Source organism: Astyanax mexicanus, chromosome 13, assembly GCF_023375975.1.
Source record: "Astyanax mexicanus isolate ESR-SI-001 chromosome 13, AstMex3_surface, whole genome shotgun sequence".
Taxonomy (NCBI): domain Eukaryota; kingdom Metazoa; phylum Chordata; class Actinopteri; order Characiformes; family Acestrorhamphidae; genus Astyanax; species Astyanax mexicanus.
In genome coordinates, this window is record NC_064420.1 from 52,008,342 (window position 1) to 52,026,680 (window position 18,339).

Sequence of the window (18,339 nt, forward strand, 5' to 3'; positions counted from 1 at the left end):
TATATAAACATAAAAAAAAAGTAAAAATAAGTGAAATATTCTCACAGTGATGAGAAACTGAGCAGTGACAGATGTTTACAGTAGATATGATACCACTTCCTCTTTATATTTCCTTCAGTTTATCATTTTCATTATGATCACTGTGTCATCGTGAGCTGCTGCTGTTGCCTGTCTCAGTACCCCCTCACTGCCCCCTGTGATTAACTCTGTATAACATACTTTATTCTGAGAACAGGTACCTGTAAGATATTAAAACCATACATAACACTTTTATAACAATTGTGTGGGCGTCCACCACAGCTACTACCTGTAATTAAGTCTATATAACATTATTATGACATTTGTGAATGTGATTGTGACCTGGCTGCAGTGTCGTTGAGGGTTGGCGCTGCTCTACGTAGTGATGGGTGTCCCCCACTGCTATTCCCTGTAATTAACTCTATATAACATTATTATTATAACAGTTGTGAATGTGATAATGAGCTGGATGCCGTGTCACTAAGGGTTGGCGTTGTCTCAGTGCTCGCATGTTGCCCCCTGCGGTTTCCCCTGTAATAAACGGTATATAACATTAGTATTCTGAGAGCACGTACTTATAAGATGTATAACTCAAATACAGCTCTGAAAAAAATGAGAGACCACTTAAAAATGATGAGTTTCTTTGATTTTACCAAATTAAAAACCTCTGGAATATAATCAAGAGGAAGATGGATGATCACAAACCATCAAACCACCAAACTGAACTGCTTGAATTTTTACACCAGGAGTAAAGCAGCATAAAGTTATCCAAAAGCAGTGTGTAAGACTGGTGGAGGAGAACATGATGCCGAGATGCATGAAAAAAAAACTGTGATTAAAAACCAGGATTATTCCACCAAATATTGATTATTTCTGAACTCTTAAAACTTTATGAATATGAACTTGTTTTCTTTGCATTATTTGAGGTCTGAAAGCTCTGCATCTTTTTTGTTATTTCAGTCATTTCTCATTTTCTGTAAATAAATGCTCTAAATGAGAATATTTTTATTTGGAATTTGGGAGAAATGTTGTCTGTAGTTTATAGAATAAAACAACAATGTTCATTTTACTCAAACATAAACCTATAAATAGCAACATCAGAGAAACTGATTCAGAAGCTGAAGTGATCTCTTCATTTCCAGAGCTGTATAACTGGGTTCTATATACTGAACTCAAATAAACATAAATTCAGTGGTCAGTGACAGAAGTGATGATGTCATAGCCTGGATTTGCATACTGGCCACAGTGTAAAGTGCAGGGTCTGCTGGGAGCTGCTGCTTTGTTTAAATGGGAACGCCGCTCTCCATGGATATAATAGAAATATTTATGTTCTGAGCTGCTGATTTCTGCAGATAGGCGGCCGTTAGCGGTTGCTGAAAGGGGTCGTGACCTCGGCATGACTTAGCTTAGCTTAGCTCATCTGTGCTAGCGCTCTGCGCAGCATTAGTGGCATTTCTTGGCAGCGGCTGAAGACAGTCTGTATCTAAACACACAGCGTTATTAACCAGCAGCACCAGCAGCACCATAATAGGCCTTAATACTCTTTAATCGGCCAATCAGATGCTGTACAGCAACACTGAGAATAATAAACACTAAATCACAAGAATACAGCCCCAAAAAAGTACTGAGGCACCTGCTGATTCGTTCTTTATTCTAAAATCAATAAAAAGAAATTAAAAAGTAATTTTAGACCTGATAATAGAGCCCTATGACACTCTTAATATTAAAGGGTTTTAGAGTGTATTGTTATTGTGTTTATAAGATATTGGATATATAATATAATTTATGGACACAAGTAAAAAATATTGTAAAATGCATCCTGGTTTAAACCGCAGCAGAGCTTCTGAATATATCTACACTGATGGGCGTGGTGTTCTGGAAATGAGGTGTGTTCAGGTACATTTCTGGAGTTTTATCTTGTTTATCTTGGTAACAGAAAACACAGGAGCTCCACTGACTGAATACAACAGTCAGACGTTCATCGCTATCTCGGTAACACAGGCGCTGTGCCGAGCCGAGCGTACACCCCCACTTATTACACACACATGAACACACAGCAGCACAAACCCAACTTTTACATCAACAATAAACAGAATAGTAAATAAAATAACATTGCTGTTCCCGTAAATGAGCTGCTGGAGCTCCTTCACAGCGTCAACCAGCAGCTCAGTTTCCTCTGCTGAGAAGAGTTGGTAGCTGCATTGTTAAAAAACGCAATCTGCCAAAGAGAGACACTCTGATTGGTTTATTTCATGTTACACTCAAAACTAACCACACCCATCATTAACTAAGAGAATTAAAACATGACATTTGCGCCTCGTTTCGAGCTGCACAAGGTGTAATTTTCCCGTTGTTACGATAGCAAAGACACACTGACATAAATCAAACTGCACGGTGCACAGGTTAAGAATCTTGAGGTGTTTAATCTGCAACAGAGTTACATTCAAATCTTTGTCTCTCCCTCTCCCTCTCTCTCTCTCTTTCTTTCCCTCTCTCTCTCTTTCTCTCTCTCTCTCCCTCTCTCTCTCTTTCTTTCCCTCTCTCTCTCTCTCTTTCTCTCTCTCTCTCTCCCTCTCTCTCTCTTTCTTTCCCTCTCTCTCTCTCTCTCTCTCTCTCTCTCTTTCTTTCCCTCTCTCTCTCTGGACATGTGGTGTAGAATCCATCTGCTGAGCTGAGTGATGTTTGGGTCTCTGTGGAATATTCTGTATTACATCATCCTTCCACATAACCACCGCCGCCTTTGATGTCTCGTAACGAATGCTTTGAAGTGGCAGCTCTGGTCCTGGAGCTCCAGCTCCCATTAAAGCGATAGTTTGGCAACAAATCAAATTTCCACTGCTGCCCCCTGCCCGCCCTTTTACCTTTAATACAGATCATCAGAACAGACATGTACAGTAGGTTAGCTCCACCCATTCAGCCTACAGAAGTTTAGCCACACCCATTCAGTTTGAAGCAGCTTAGCTCCACCCCTTTATCTGACAGCATAGTGTAGTTTAGCACCACCTAAAGGCCCATTTGATTAAATCAGCTAGAGATGTCAGAGAAGTCCAGTTCCTAACGCTCAAAACTGTTACATCACAGTCTTAGCTCACAGTGAGTATACACTCACTGACAAAAAATATATATATAATGCAGATATATAATTGATTACAGGTGTCATAAAAGACTAAAACTGCACTGTATTTAGCAAAAAATCCAGATTCTGTTTAAGATTTGATGATGGTCAGGTTTGAGTATGGTTTCTCATGGTGACGCTTCAATTCAGTGTTTGACCTGGACTGAAGAGTTCACACTGTAAACTGCAGGTATGATTGATGATCTGAGGATCATCTCATACAGTGCAGATCCATGTGTTGCTGCTTTCTCTTATGCAGAACTTCCAGCTGATAGCAGCAGCATTTTTCAGCAGGATAATGTTCACCCACACACAGCAAGGGTTTCCCAGGAACACAGTCTCCACCAGATTGCAGCACTTCCTCGTCCTGCAGATCTCCAGATTTATCACCAATCCAGCATTTATGGAGCAGCTGGGCTTCAGCTTCAACCTATGAGTGTAGAGCTACAGGATCTACAGGCCCAGCTGTAGCAACATCTGTGGGTAAATGTGCTGCAGGATCCATACTGAACCTGTAGAACCTCCAAACCCAAACCTCTCAATCTCATCTTATATTCAGGATAGAGTATCCAACAGGGGACTAGATACAAGCATTGGTAAATGCTTAAATATTTTTGTTCACTTAAAGTGTAAATAATTATAGTTATATACAAATACACTCTATCACAGGGTATTGTAAAACACTGTTAGTTCAGGGTGTAATTAGGGAACATAGTTTATGATGTGGAGCCATAAAGTGGAACGTTCTAACCACAGAACATCAGCTAGTACCAGCTAATGTCCTACAGCAGCTCTATCACCATCCCGTCACGTCCCCGAGAGTACCAACCACGCCCGCATCACAGGGCCATCGCCTAGCAACAGAAAGCCATAACCTAGCAACCCCAGCGAGCTGGAGAGTGGGAGCACCTCCCCTTGAGACAGAACATCCATTATACACCAGCACAGGCTTTAATGTTTCATGCAGTGACATTAAAACATTAAAAATCACCATCTGCTCCTGTGCAGAGCCTCTAAATGGGTATATCAATATAACCTGTTTTTTTGTGCACTGAAAGTCTAAATAAGTTGAATTGACATAATTAAAGTAAATTAGACCTAAATCTTTTAGATATTATGCCTAAACTGTAAGTTAATTGAATTGTTTTTTTGTCATATAATCAGAAAGCCTGTGATTTGTTTAACTAAGTTTATCCTTTCTCTTTCTATTCAATTTTTTTATTGTTCTGACTTTTTATTTCTTTTTATTTCTTTGTTTTTTATGATTCTTATGATTTTTATTTATTATTATTAATTTTATTATTTCTCATCATTCTTATCATTTTATTTTATCATTTACTTTTACTAATTTTTTTCTTTGTTTTATATTTTATTTTTTTTATTTACTTTTTAGCTGTTCATTTTTTTATGGTAATTTTAACTATGTTTCAGATATATATGTATTTATTCATCTATATTAAATGTATTATATAAAAAATTGTATTTCTTTTATTTATTTACAAATTTCTTATTTTATTCTTTTAATCCCTTTGGCTGCATTGTAAATGAGGGTCACCCTCCATGTATTCCTTTCTGAATGATAATAAAGGTTGATTGATAGATTATATCAATGGCTTTGACTGAGAGTTCTACTTTGAATTTTATGGTCAGGTATGAAATATATTTATATTTAGTCTTCTTTTTTATTTCATTTAAATAAAATACAGGAAAATACAGCTCATTTGCCTGCTAAAGGAATTAATGAGCAAGAGACACTCTGATTGTTTTATTTCATGTTACGCCCAAAATTAACCACACCCATCATTAATTAAGAGAATTAGTACATGACTTTTGTGTGTTTCGAGCTGCACAAGGTGTACTTTTCCCGTTGTTACGATAGCAAAGACACACCGACACGCCTGAAATTACGCTGCACGGTGCGCGACTAATGTCTTGCCTCCAGATCACTAAAATAGGACCTCATATGTTCACCGTGTTCAGAAGCTAATGGATCAGAATTACTATTTGTATATATAAATGATGCATGATTTAGTGTATATGTACATAGATATATTAGATTATAGCTTGTTATTATGTATGAAACTGGTGTAATTATTTTTTCACTTTCTGTTATTTGAACACCTGAGTTTATTCCACTCTCTACAGGTAAAGACGGTGGAGATGAGAGAAGAGATTAGAACAAAAGAGGAAATGATGCGACTGAGGGGAAATCCCTCAGGGCTCAAAATGAGGTCATCCTCCCTGGTGTGTGTGTAAATGTGTGTGTAAGTGTGTTGTGTGTGTGTAAGTGTGTGTGTGTGTGTGTAAGTGTCTGTGTGTAAGTGTGTGTGTGTGTGTGTGTGCTGCACTAATGTAATATCTAGGGGAAATCTTAGGCCGTTAATTTTAATATGTTCTGAATTGAGAGCTGAATTTGTATAGAATAGTGTAACTCCGCCCACACGCATACACCTCATCTCATACAGTGTGTTTTGTTCTTCCTTTTATGATTTTATACATTGTAATTTTAATATTGAAGACTATATTAAAGCTCTACAGGAACACATGCAGAATTATATTTTTAAATAATAAACCAGAATCTGTTTTCTACTTTAGATTCAGATTTCTCTTTGAGTTCAGATCTGCAGACTCTTGGTGAGATTTTAATCTCAGTGTCTTCATGAGGGAGAGTCACCTGGAATAGTTTTCTCAGCATCTTGAAGGAAGGAGTTTCTGGAGGTGCTGAACAATAGCTGCTGCTTTTCCTTCAGGCTGTGAAGCTCCAGCTCATCCCAATTAAATCACCTCAAACCACCATCTCAGTTCATCAGGTTTAGATCAGGGGATAAATGTGGAGGAAAAACACGTTTTCACTCTTTACTACAGAATTACATAAGTGAACCTTAATCGTTTTCATCTCTTTAATATTAATCTACAATGTAGAAAATACATTAAATACAGAAATAAAGTATAAAAACACTGAATGAGAAGGTTTCCAAACGTTTGACTGCTACTGTATATGAGTTATCTGATTGTACTATATGAATTATGTGGTCATATATTTAATGTGATAAAAAAATAACATTTTTAGAAACTATTTAGGAAAAATCATAAATGATTTGTCTCATGATGATAAAAACAATAAAATGCGCCCTCTAGTGTCTGAAAACGCCAAAACACTATTCCATGTGTTCCAGGTTTGTCAGAAACTAGAGGGCGCTCTTGACTGAGTCCAAAATTAAAAGTTAATTTGTGGGTAAATATCAATATAATGTGTTTTTTTTGTTGTCGCAGTACAGAGTAATTGTTTAAATTTAATATAAAAACTGTGTAATAATACATGCATTATGTTATATTAATTCTCAATTAACTTATTATTACAGATATAGAGGAATTACAATTATTAAGAGAGAACAAAAGAAGAACAGAAGGATAAAGGATATAAAATCTCTGAAGACTAAAAGACTAGATAATGTAAATGTACATCTTATGGCAAATAAATTGTCATAACAACATACCTGTTTAACTGCAGATTCTTCAACTGCTCCAGTAGATGGCAACATCCACACTAAAATGAGAGCAGGGTTTCCTGAGGAAAATGAGTTGGTGTGATGTTTTGATACATTCATTTAAGTCCAGTTAATATCCGAAAATGGTACAAATTAACTAAAAATGAACTAAAAACATAAAAAAAAAAATTAGTGTTGTAAAAAAACGAAAAAGCCATCACAACAACTAGTAAAAGACACAGAAACACAGAGAACACTATTACAGATCAAGCCAGAAAATTTAAGATAATCAGAGAAAACATGACCTACATTGGGTTTACACAGTCTATAATCCAAACAAAACCTTACTGCATACATATTACATTACATTACATTACATTACATTTGGCAGACGCTTTTGTCCAAAGCGACCTACAATAATGAAGTGCAAATAATAGAAGAGGTTAAGTACAAAAATAATAGAAGTTAAAAATAAAGCATCTATAGATAGGGCCTTAAGGAGGTCAGAGGGAAATAATGGGATAGAGAAGTGAAGGAGGGGAAGAAGGAAATGAGGTTAGAAGTAGTTAGTTAGTTAGAGGTGTTAGGAGAGTAAGTGCTCTTTGAAGAGCTCTGTCTTCAGGAGTTTATTATTAAAGATAGTGAGAGATTCTCCTGATCTGGTAGTGGAAGGTAGTTAGTTAGAGGTGTTAGGAGAGTAAGTGCTCTTTGAAGAGCTCTGTCTTCAGGAGTTTATTAAAGATAGCGAGAGATTCTCCTGATCTGGTAGTAGAAGGTAGTTAGTTAGAGGTGTTAGGAGAGTAAGTGCTCTTTGAAGAGCTCTGTCTTCAGGAGTTTATTAAAGATAGTGAGAGATTCTCCTGATCTGGTAGTAGAAGGTAGTTAGTTAGAGGTGTTAGGAGAGTAAGTGCTCTTTGAAGAGCTCAGTCTTCAGGAGTTTCTTAAAGATAGTGAGAGATTCTCCTGATCTGGTAGTAGAAGGTAGTTAGTTAGAGGTGTTAAGAGAGTAAGTGCTCTTTGAAGAGCTCTGTCTTCAGGAGTTTATTAAAGATAGTGAGAGATTCTCCTGATCTGGTAGTAGAAGGTAGTTAGTTAGAGGTGTTAGGAGAGTAAGTGCTCTTTGAAGAGCTCTGTCTTCAGGAGTTTATTAAAGATAGTGAGAGATTCTCCTGATCTGGTAGTGGAAGGTAGTTTGTTCCACCATTGGGGAACTCTGTATGAGAACAGTCTGGATTGCTTTGTGTGAATGTTTGTTTGGTAAAGCGAGGCGACGTTCATTGGAGGAGCGCAGCGGCCGGGAGGTAACGTAAGCCTTCAGGAGTGAGTGCAGGTAGGAAGAAGCTGTACTGTCATCACCTTGTAGGCGATTGTAAGCGCTTTGAATTTGATGCGAGCAGCAACTGGTAGCCAGTGGAGCTCAATGAGCAGCGGGGTGACATGTGCCCGTTTTGGTTGGTTGAAGACCAAACGTGCTGCTGCATTCTGAATCATCTGTAGTGGTTTTACTACACAGGCCGGGAGGCCAGTTAGTACGCCACTGCAGTAGTCGAGGCGTGAAATTACCACAGCTTGTACCAGGAGTTGGGTGGCCTGTTGCGTCAGAAATGGTCGAATTTTTCCGATGTTGTAAAGCGCAAAGCGGCAGGATCGAGCAACTGAGGCCACATGGTGCGTGAAGAGAAGCTGGTCATCAACCAGAACACCCAGGTTCCTAGCAACCTTTGTCGGTGAGAGAGAGAGAGAGTCGATGGTTATGGCAAAGTTGTGTTGAATAGAAGGTTTTGCTGGTATGACCAGAAGTTCAGTCTTTGAGAGATTTAATTGAAGGTGATGTTCCTTCATCCATGCGGATATGTCAGAGAGACACTGTGATATTCATGCAGAGATTGAGTGATCATCTGGTGAGAACGACAGGTATAGCTGAGTGTCATCAGCAAAGCAGTGGTAGGAAAAACCATGTGAGCGGATAACCCGACCTAGAGAGGTGGTGTATATTGAGAAGAGAAGAGGTCCCAGTACCGAACCCTGGGGAACCCCAGTGGGTAACGAGTGGGATGGGGACAGCCGTCCTTGCCATGACACCCTGAACGAGCGCCCAGTGAGGTACGATCTGAACCATGACAGCGCATTGTCTGAGATCCCCATGTTCGAGAGTATAGTTAGGAGGAAGTCATGGTTGACTGTGTCGAAAGCAGCCGAGAGGTCCAGCAGAATGAGCACTGAGGACTGACCTGCAGCTCTAGCAGTTTTTAACGCTTCTGTCACAGACAACAGAGCCGTCTCAGTAGAGTGTCCTTTTTTGAACCCAGATTGGTTCTGGTCCAGGAGGTCATTTTGGGTGAGGAAGCCAGAGACTTGATTGAGAGCTGCTCTTTCTAATGTTTTAGAAAGAAAAGGCAGTAGTGAGACCGGTCTGTAGTTGTCAACCTGGGCGGGGTTGAGAGAAGGCTTTTTAAGCAGTGGTGTGACCTGTGCTTGTTTAAAAGCAGTCGGGAACACACCAGATGTTAAAGAGGCATTGATCGTGTGAGTAATAGCCGGAATGATTTTTTTGTGATAGAATTCAGCTTTAGCAGCAGTGAGGCTGGCTGAAAAAGAAGCCAGGAGCAGTTGGTAGTTTTTTAGGTCTGTCTGGTTTTGCTTTTTTTTGCCATTTTCTTTCAGCAGCTCTGAGTTTGGAGCGTAGTTCCCTGAGCGTGTCATTTTTGAGCCATGGCTGCGGTTTGCTTGGTTTAATGGCTCGAGATGTTTGAGGACAGAGGTCGTCCAAACAGGAGCTTAATGTGGAGCAAAGAGTATCAGTGGCATCATTAACATTGAGTGATGAAAATGAGCCTAATGGAGGCATATTGTCAGTCACCAGCGAGGAGTACTGGTCTGCTGGGAGAATATTTCGGTGGAACGAGACCATAGTAGGAGTAGCTGTGGGTTTTTTCGAAATGCGAACGTTGAGTTGCATGAAGAAGTGGTCTGAGAGGTGTAGAGGAGTGACAGTTAAAGAGTCGGTGTCACAGTTACGAGTGAAGATCAGGTCTAGATGTTTGCCAGCTTTATGTGTTGGGGGGCTGGGGACCTGCTCCAGATCGAAAGACTGCATGAGGGATGAGAAGTCTGTGAAGCTGGTACTGTCATGATGGATGTTCATATCCCCTAGAATGAGCATGGGACAATCTTGCTCGGGGATAGAAGACAGTAGCATGTCAAGTTCATGCGTGAACTCGCCCATTTGTCCAGGAGGACGGTGGATGACAACGACAGTAGGTTTTGATGGAGTATTAACCAGTGTGGCATGATACTCGAACGAGTTGTATGAGTTTGCAGGTAATAGTGGAGTGTATTTTAAGCCATTCGCGAGCAATAGGCCAGTTCCACCTCCTCGTCCTGAGAGTAGCAGTGTTTTCAGGTTTAATCCAGGTTTCAGTCAGAGCCAGTAGTTGTAGTGAGAGATGATTTGCATAAGAGGCGATGAAATCTGCTTTATTAAAACGCCGACTGGCAGTTCCACAGCCCAACAGAGAATGAGGTAGTAGTGGGCGTGGCTTGCTTAAGAGGACGCAGGTTAGTATGGTCCTGGCGCCTATGTGTGTTTTTACGCCTTCTGTGCGTACCGGAGATGACAGGAATGTGATGGGAGCACATTTTGTGAGGCAGTAGGACGGGCTGCCTTGTCAGTGGCCTTGCTCGGTGGACTCGCGCAGGTAGACTCGCAGGTCTTTACCCGAGTTAGGTCTCGGGTATATGTTGCTTTCAGTCTTCTTCTCGTACCTGCCCCCAGTCAGAATCTCGTTTAGACTGGATGACTGGTGAGTTCTGAACGTACTGTTCTCTAATTTAGGGAAGAATTTTAAGTGAAGCTTTATAACCTCCAGCTTCAGAGTTCCAGAATCAAACCCAGATCCTTTCAAATTAGTGTATTTAGACTATGTTTATATAAGGTAAGAAAGACTGCTTCTGCCTATTTACAGACTTCTGTCCACTCACAGACCTCTACCAAAAACATGTCCGTTTTGCTTAATTATTATGGCACTGAAATGTAACATTAAAGTTAATTTCCTCAGCCTGTGACTGGGCAGAAGAAATCTGTGAATGGACAGAAGTCTGTGAATGGACAAAGGTCTTGGAATGGGTAGAAGCCTGGGGATGGGCAGAAGTCTGCGAATAGTTAGAACCTTGTAAATGGGCAGAGGTCTGTGGATGGGCATACGAAGCCTGTAAATGGGCAGAAGAAGTCTGTGAATGGGCAGAAGAAGTCTGTGAATGGACAGAAGTCTAGGAATGGGTAGAAGCCTGTGGATGGGCAGAAGTCTGCGAATGGTAGAACCTTGTAAATGGGAAGAAGTCTGTGAATGGGCAGAAGAAGTCTATGAATGGGCAGAAGTCTGTGAATGGGCAGAATAAGTCTTTGAATGGGCAGAAGAAGTCTGTCAATGGGCAGAAGTCTGTGAATGGACAGAGGTCTAGGAATAGGTAGAAGCCTGTGGATGGGCAGAAGTCTGCGAATAGGTAGAACCTTGTAAATTGGCAGAGGTCTGTGGATGGGCATACGAAGCCTGTGAATGGGCAGAAGTCTGTGAATGGGTAGAAGATGCCTGTGAATGGGCAGAAGAAACCTGTGAATGGGCAGAAGAAGCCTGTGAACGGGCAGAGGAAGCCTGTGAAAGGGCAGAAGTCTGTGACTAGGTAGAACCTTGTACATGAGTAAAAGCTTGTTATGGCTGTATGTTTTAGTTGGTAAAAGAGACACTAGCTTTAGTCGTCAGGTATGCCCCGCCCCCGCATGGTGCCAGGTGACGGTATCAGATGGTTACAGACGACTGCTGGCGTGACTCCCTGGAAAATCATCTGCAAAACTGAAGCCCTGCGAAGATCTCGCACAGTCCTGCAGCTGGATCTGACTCAGCATTAAATCTGATACCTGCTATTGTTGGATCTGACAGTGACGCTCTCACAAAGCCCCTCACCCGGTGTGCCGGGGCACTCTGACACCGCCACTATCTGCTTCCATCTGCACCACCCACCGAGCGGCTGCTTATCTCCGCTCTGCGCCGGCTTCCTGAGGACCGGAGCTTTTGTTTTGGAACAATTTACACCATTCCATAAGTCTGGCTGAAGGCCGCATCCCTCCTCCGGCTGTTGTGATGGAAATCCTCGCTCTGTTGTCATGGAGACATGAGTGATCAGTCCATCACTGCTCGCCTTGAAGTTCTGTTATGATCAGTGTTTGGGTCGGTGAAGGCCAAGTACTCTACATTCCACACAGTGCCTTCAGCTGTTCCTTACCTAGATTCATATTAACACTTTATAATTCCTAAAACAACCATAACAATAAAACCACACAGCAAATTTAAACAAAAATGTTGAAAGTGTTAAATTATGTTAGTTTATTCTCCAACTTAAACTACAGGTTGAGTTGAGGGGAACTCTTTGGTGGTGTAGAGTTTATTTCAGAGTTTATTCTATGGTATTGAGGGACGTGACTGAACTCATTAATGGGCGTGTCCCCCAATCCCAGCTTACCATTAGTGTGTAGTCTTACCCACCAGGGCTACCTTACCTGGGGTATTTATTAATATAATAAAATATATTTTTATACCGAACAAAGTATACTTGAAGTGTGCTACTTCCAAAAGACAGGAACAAGAAGTACATTTTTGTACTCTAATGTAAATATATTAAACATATATTAATTAAATTAAATTGTATTTATATAGCGCTTTTTACAAAAGAAGTTTTACAGAGAAAAACAGGTCCACACCTCTTAATCAATTCTAAGTACATTACAAATAAAATGTATTGTTATTATTATTAATAAAGCATCCAGAGAAACAGTCTGTGATTATTATAATATTAACTACAGATTGAAATATGTGATCAGTGGAGCTGAAAACATGTTTTGATTGGTGTAAATAAAGAATCATGGACTTACTTTCTGTTCCATCGGCAGGTTTAGAACAGATGTTCCACCTCTGCAGCTTTTCTTGACAGTGAACTTAAAAGGCTTAACCCGGGCCGAACATCCTGCTGTCCTTTCTATCTTCCACACCCCCCCCCCAGACCTCTCCAGCTTTCTCCAGACCTCTCCAAACATCTCCAGACGTCTCCCAGAGGTGCTATTCATTCTCTCATTCCTCCTGTCTCTCTGTGTCGAGCCCATAATCAGGATATGTAAACATCCTCTCCAGGGAAGGGCTCTTTGTATGAAGCTCGCTCACAAGAGCCGACCACCAGAGACCCTGCTGATCCGCCAAACCTGCATTTCCAGATGTGGAGCTCGACCCCGTTGATCCCTTACCGTACGCTTAACCTTTGGCACTGTGGCTCGGTTTACACTCAGACCTGCTTAGCAACCGGAGGTCTGGGTGTTCTCCAGGCCGGTGGTGATCGGTCTCTTTCCCATTGTATACTTTCCCCCGAGATGAGCGGAGAACCTGCAGGAGTTGTGCCGAAGTTAGTTTTTGTCAGGTCCAGAGACGGCAGCCATGCCTTGCTAATTTTACACGCTCTCTCAAAAAAGGCCTTTTCATCTCGAGGACACACCGAGTACGTTCTGGAACTGAAGAGGAACCTGAGAAACCCCTGTGTACGTCGCTTAACAGCCTGTTCCGCCCCATAGCTTCCTAACAGCACTGGAAATACGACTTGCATCTCACACGGACTCTGTTTTTCACTCGCCAGCTCCACATCAACAAGCGTCCTGATTAGCCTCTGCTCCCCGAAATCTGTCAGAGCTGGAGAACTCCAACATCTGCTGCTCTGCTGCTCTGGTTCAAGTACAAGGACTTCTGATATTGATCTCATCGTAAAACAAACAACATAACAAAGAAGAATTCAACTCAACACCCTTCGGGCTAAGCAATGCACCAGCTGTGAAGTTGAACCACTTCATCAGACTCTCGTTTTCTCGGATTCTCGTTTATCAGGCGTAATTTTATTACAGACCAGTGTCAAGATTTCAGCTAAAGATTTAAGTGATATTTAGAATATAAAAATGAACCTTCACTTTGTGCTCTTTCTGAAGTTTAACGGTGTGTCAGCCATCCAAACAAGTTATAAACTCTTCACGAGACACGGAAGCTCCCACACTCAATGAAAAGCAGGAAGAAGAGTTTTTCTGCTTAAATAATTTTATTTTTTAATTTTATTTTGTTTTATTATTTATATATATATATATATATATATATATATATATTTTTTTTTTTTATTCCAAGGCGAACGTATGTCTGGTCATGTCCGCCTTAGAATAAAAAGATTTAAGCTGAAAAACTCTTGTTCTCATTGAGTGCAGGCTTCCGTGTCCCGTGATATTTAAAATATAAAAGTACATTTTTGCAGTAAATGTGCAGTAACAGCTAATTTCTATGAAAACCCGAACTTGCAAATCGCAAGTGACAAAAACGACAGCAGCTAGAAGTTATGCACTTTCAATGAATCCATAACACCCAGCAGCATTTGGTAACATCGACTCTGAGCAGCGTAAAATGACCAAATCCAGCTCTGCTCAACTTTATGTGAATAGTGATGCACTTTGGAGTCTACCAATCAGATAGCAGTTTTGCACATTCTCTCAAAATCACACCGCTGATTTCGAGTTCTCTGCAAGCAAATTGCACAAAACAGAGTTTACCTCTGGTAAAGCACACAAACAGCCAGTACAACTTTTATCGCATATCTAAAGAGCAGTAACACTTGTATTATTCAGTTCGAAGTTATCTTATTTTTACATGATAATATCTCCTTAGAAATGCTGCAGATATTAACATGTAGCTAGCTATTTATTGATTTTGAAATTTTGAAATTATCGTAAAAACTTTTGGCCGGGTTTTGAAACTTTGAGAATAAATCAAGCACTATATCTAATACATAAAGCCATATATATAAAGTTTGCACATAGGGTTAATGTGTATGGTCTCTGCTCTATTACTCCACCCATGTCCACACAGCACAACCCTCTAAATAGTTGACATATTTCCCCAATCAAAAAACTCAATAACAATATTTTTGGGACCATCCATTCACACCATTAAAAAAGTTTTGAGCATGATACCCATGATGCTAACAGAGACAGCAACCAGGATTAGCACAGGTTGGCTGCAATGCTATTGGCTGGCTTTGAATGCAAACAGAGACAATCTCTAGGCTCACTAAGATTTAGGCATTTTTAGGTGCTAAGCATTAAAAACAGGGTAAAAACAGGATAATAAAGTAGAAAATGGAACATTAAATGATAAAATACTTGTCATATTGCAAACCTCTAATGTTTCTAATTAAAGTTGCTTCTAGGAAATTTTGACACCATTGCACAACATCAGTTTAAAAGAAATTGACCAATCAAAAAAAGTTATAAAGGCAGAAGGACGTTTTGCACTGAAGTACTGAAGTGTTTAATAAATAACAGCATAACCAACAACACATCATAAGCTTGCATTTCTTTATGTATACTGTATATACACATAGATATTTATATTTTTGACTGTATAAACTATATAAATATGTCATGCAGTCATCATAACTTAAAAGACCAATAATTTACAGTGTGAGGTAGGGTAGGACAGGGCTGGGTCGGGGGTGTCGGGTGGAGATACAGGGGGAGGAGTCTGGTACACTGTATTGGCAGTATATTGATTGTTATTTTGTTTGAAGGGGGAAAGGTTGATTGGGTGAGGCTTCAGATGGAGGTTTGTTGAGCGACAAATCAATCGATCAATCAATCAAACAATCAATCGCTCGATCGACCGGTCAGTGCCTCCACGACTTCCGGCTCAGCACGCAGACGCACGCCGCGTTGATGCGGATGAGCCTCCACGCGATCTGGTTCTTGAAGGACGTTAGCGCTCGCACGTACGTGTGCGTGTTGGTGCAGTACGAGTTCCAGTGCTTGTTGTCAATTCCTCGGCACCCGGAGGTTCCCGCCTTTATCCCGCTGGCTCCACGCCCCCGGGGGGCGCCGCTCACCTTGTTGACGCGGCACGTCGTCTCGTAGAAAAACTGCTTCTTCACCACCTCGTTTATGCGGACGTCGGGGAGCACCGTGACCTCGTTGCCCGCTACGTCCGTGGCGCGGGTCAGGTTGCCCACCCAGCGGTTCTCGCTGTCACACACCGAATATTCACCGCGGTGCAGGAACTCGCCGGCCCTCCGCCGGACCCGGGAGCCTCTGGGTCCCGCCGGTTCGCTGTCGGACGGGGCCACGTCGCTGAAGAGGACGCGGGGTGATCGGTAGCGCCGTTTGTTGAAGAGTTTGGGGTCGACGGTTGGGATGAGGTCATCGTGGCTTTTCTGGGAGTGTCCAGAAGAAGGCTTGGGCGAGTGCTCCATTCCTGCGTTCTGATTGGCTGGACCTTGTGCCTGGACCTTGTGGCCCCTCGTGTGGAGTGCAGCCTGGACGCTGATCAGGAAGAGCAGGACCAGCGTCGACGACCTCATGGGCACACGTCCTGTAAACAGACACAACTGTGAGCGATTGGTGTATAAGTGTGGCAAGACAATGCGTAATTGATTAATTGTAACCGATCAATGACTCTTCTGCTTTAAAGAGATTTGTTACAAGCCTGACTATAACTATAGTGATAATCAATATTAACTAAGCTTGACCAAGCTGGATCAACAGCATGTCTAACATGACCAGAATCAAAGGACACATACACAATTCTGGTCTTGAACTAGTTAACCAATGTTTTGTCAATATAAGCAGAGCTTAAACCACTTTGGCCATCAAATACCAGCTTAGATAATCTTAAACCAGTTATCATAAGGTTTTATTTAAAGTTGGGGCTCTTTTAAAAAGGTAATGTCATGCTTAGAATCTGACAGATGCATCTCCTTCCTTTTAAAGCTCTGACTCCACTTTCTGCTTTTCTCTTTAAGAGATGTTTCATCAGCACAGGAAACCTCCCTATCTCCTCCCCATCCCTCACTCCTGTTCCTTTCATCAGGAGGAGAGATTTAGAGCAGAAGCTTCCAGGAGTTCAGACCACGTTCTCAGAGTCCTTCACAACCAGTCATACAGTCATATATTTACATTTACATTTACGGCATATAGCTGAATCTTTATCCATACTGAAGTGCAGCATTTATTCACCCAGACCAGGAATTATTGAACCCTAGTCTCCCACATGATGTGGTAGCTCCCTAGGTGGTAGTGGTGTTATCCACTGCACCACACCGATCACTACACTTATACCCGTACTCTTCCTAAACAGTGTTAAGAAAAATATGTGAACGCTTTGGATCTGATCCAAGTATTAACAAATATAATGTGCCTAAAATATTTAAACAAAAAAACTGTCATGTCATGCATGTCTTCACTGATAACAACCATAAAAACCAAAATCATTTTACCAGAAGAAAGAGAAAGTGAACGCTTGGATTAAAAACTCTCCGTTGTAAAGAGTACTGGGCAAAAAGCACAAATTACTGAACCTCGGAAAGCTGCAGGAGAGCGGAGGTGAGCTATTCAACAAAGATTAGTACTTTTTTTTACTTTTTACAACACTAAAAAGTCAATTTTAAAGTTCTCCTTTAACAACTTGCCTAAAAATCACTTAAATAACTAAAAATTAGGTTACTTTTGGGTAGTGTACCTCCTGGTGAAAGACCTTTAACCGCTATACATGCCTCTACAATTCATTTAAAGACTTCAACAGACTAAGAAAGGCGGCGCATCATTGGACTGAGACTGGGAACTAAATCCTCTGGTCGCAGGATCTCATTAAACCTCAGTAACGTTGGGCTGATAAAGTTCCTGTAATGAAGAGTAAAGGTGACAATCTCGAATCGTACCAGATTACACCAATCACTATGAAACCACACTGGTTTTAAATATCAGGGCTCTCTGGATTCTAGCAAGGAGGTGTGGAGCTACTTTGAGCTGGATAACGTTGTAAAAAGAGATTTGTTATAAATTATGCCCCGATATGGCCGTTGTAAAGAGTGCTGGACAAAAAAAATCAAATTTCTGAACCTCAGAAAGCTGTGGGAGAGCGGAGGAGGCCAATTCAACAAAGGTTCATACTCTTTTTTTTTTTTTTTTTTGAGTTATTATGGGATGGATTATCACAGGAGGAACATTGGGAACTCTACAACTCTACATTCTGAGATGCCTGGCTTGTTGCATGAATATAGTAAATATTACCTAAATATCAGCCTAACTTTATAATATTTTATTTTTTATCCATGTAATCATTGTTGAGGTGAGTGATGTTGGAGGTAATGCTGACCTGTGAAATGTTCCTGGTTGAAGCGAGGGCCCCGTGGGCTCCTAGAGCCAGTGTCCAGTGCTGGCTGAGCCCCGAGAGCCTGCCATCAGGACTGGCCTGTGTTTCTGCTTCTCTCTGCAAAACACAAAAAAAACATACGCAGCGTTAAAATATAATGCAGAACAGATGTACAAAATATACCCAAACTCCACCTCTTTAACTCGAGCGCGGTCAATCTGCCAACACGTGTTTAGCGTTCAATCTGTTCCTTAACTAGAGCCTCGAAAACTAATGAGAAAATCTAAAAAAATCAGCTCTAAAAACCAGCATTTAAAACCTTTAATTCTAGAGTAGATCATGCTGTTTCTTCATCAGCAGCCGGAGTCTGAGAGAGAGAGAGAGAGAGAGAGTACAGTAGAGTACAGTAGGTCATGCTGATTCTCCATCAGCAGCCGGAGTCTGAGAGAGAGAGAGAGAGAGAGAGAGTCAAAGTCAAAGTCAAAGTGTTTTTTTATTGTCATTT

The 18,339-nt window shown here is 41.0% G+C and overlaps 1 protein-coding gene across 1 annotated transcript; it reads right to left on the reverse strand.

The window, feature by feature from the left end:
• Positions 1-14,974: 14,974 nt before the first annotated feature.
• On the reverse strand, positions 14,975-17,947 carry ngfa (nerve growth factor a (beta polypeptide)). Its single transcript, XM_049486508.1, has 2 exons — positions 17,838-17,947; positions 14,975-16,055 (listed from the first exon to the last, which is right to left on the reverse strand). Exon 2 carries the CDS (start codon positions 16,042-16,044, stop codon positions 15,358-15,360), a length of 687 nt encoding a protein of 228 aa, XP_049342465.1. The 5' UTR covers positions 16,045-16,055; positions 17,838-17,947; the 3' UTR covers positions 14,975-15,357.
• Between the last annotated feature and the right edge of the window lie 392 nt (positions 17,948-18,339).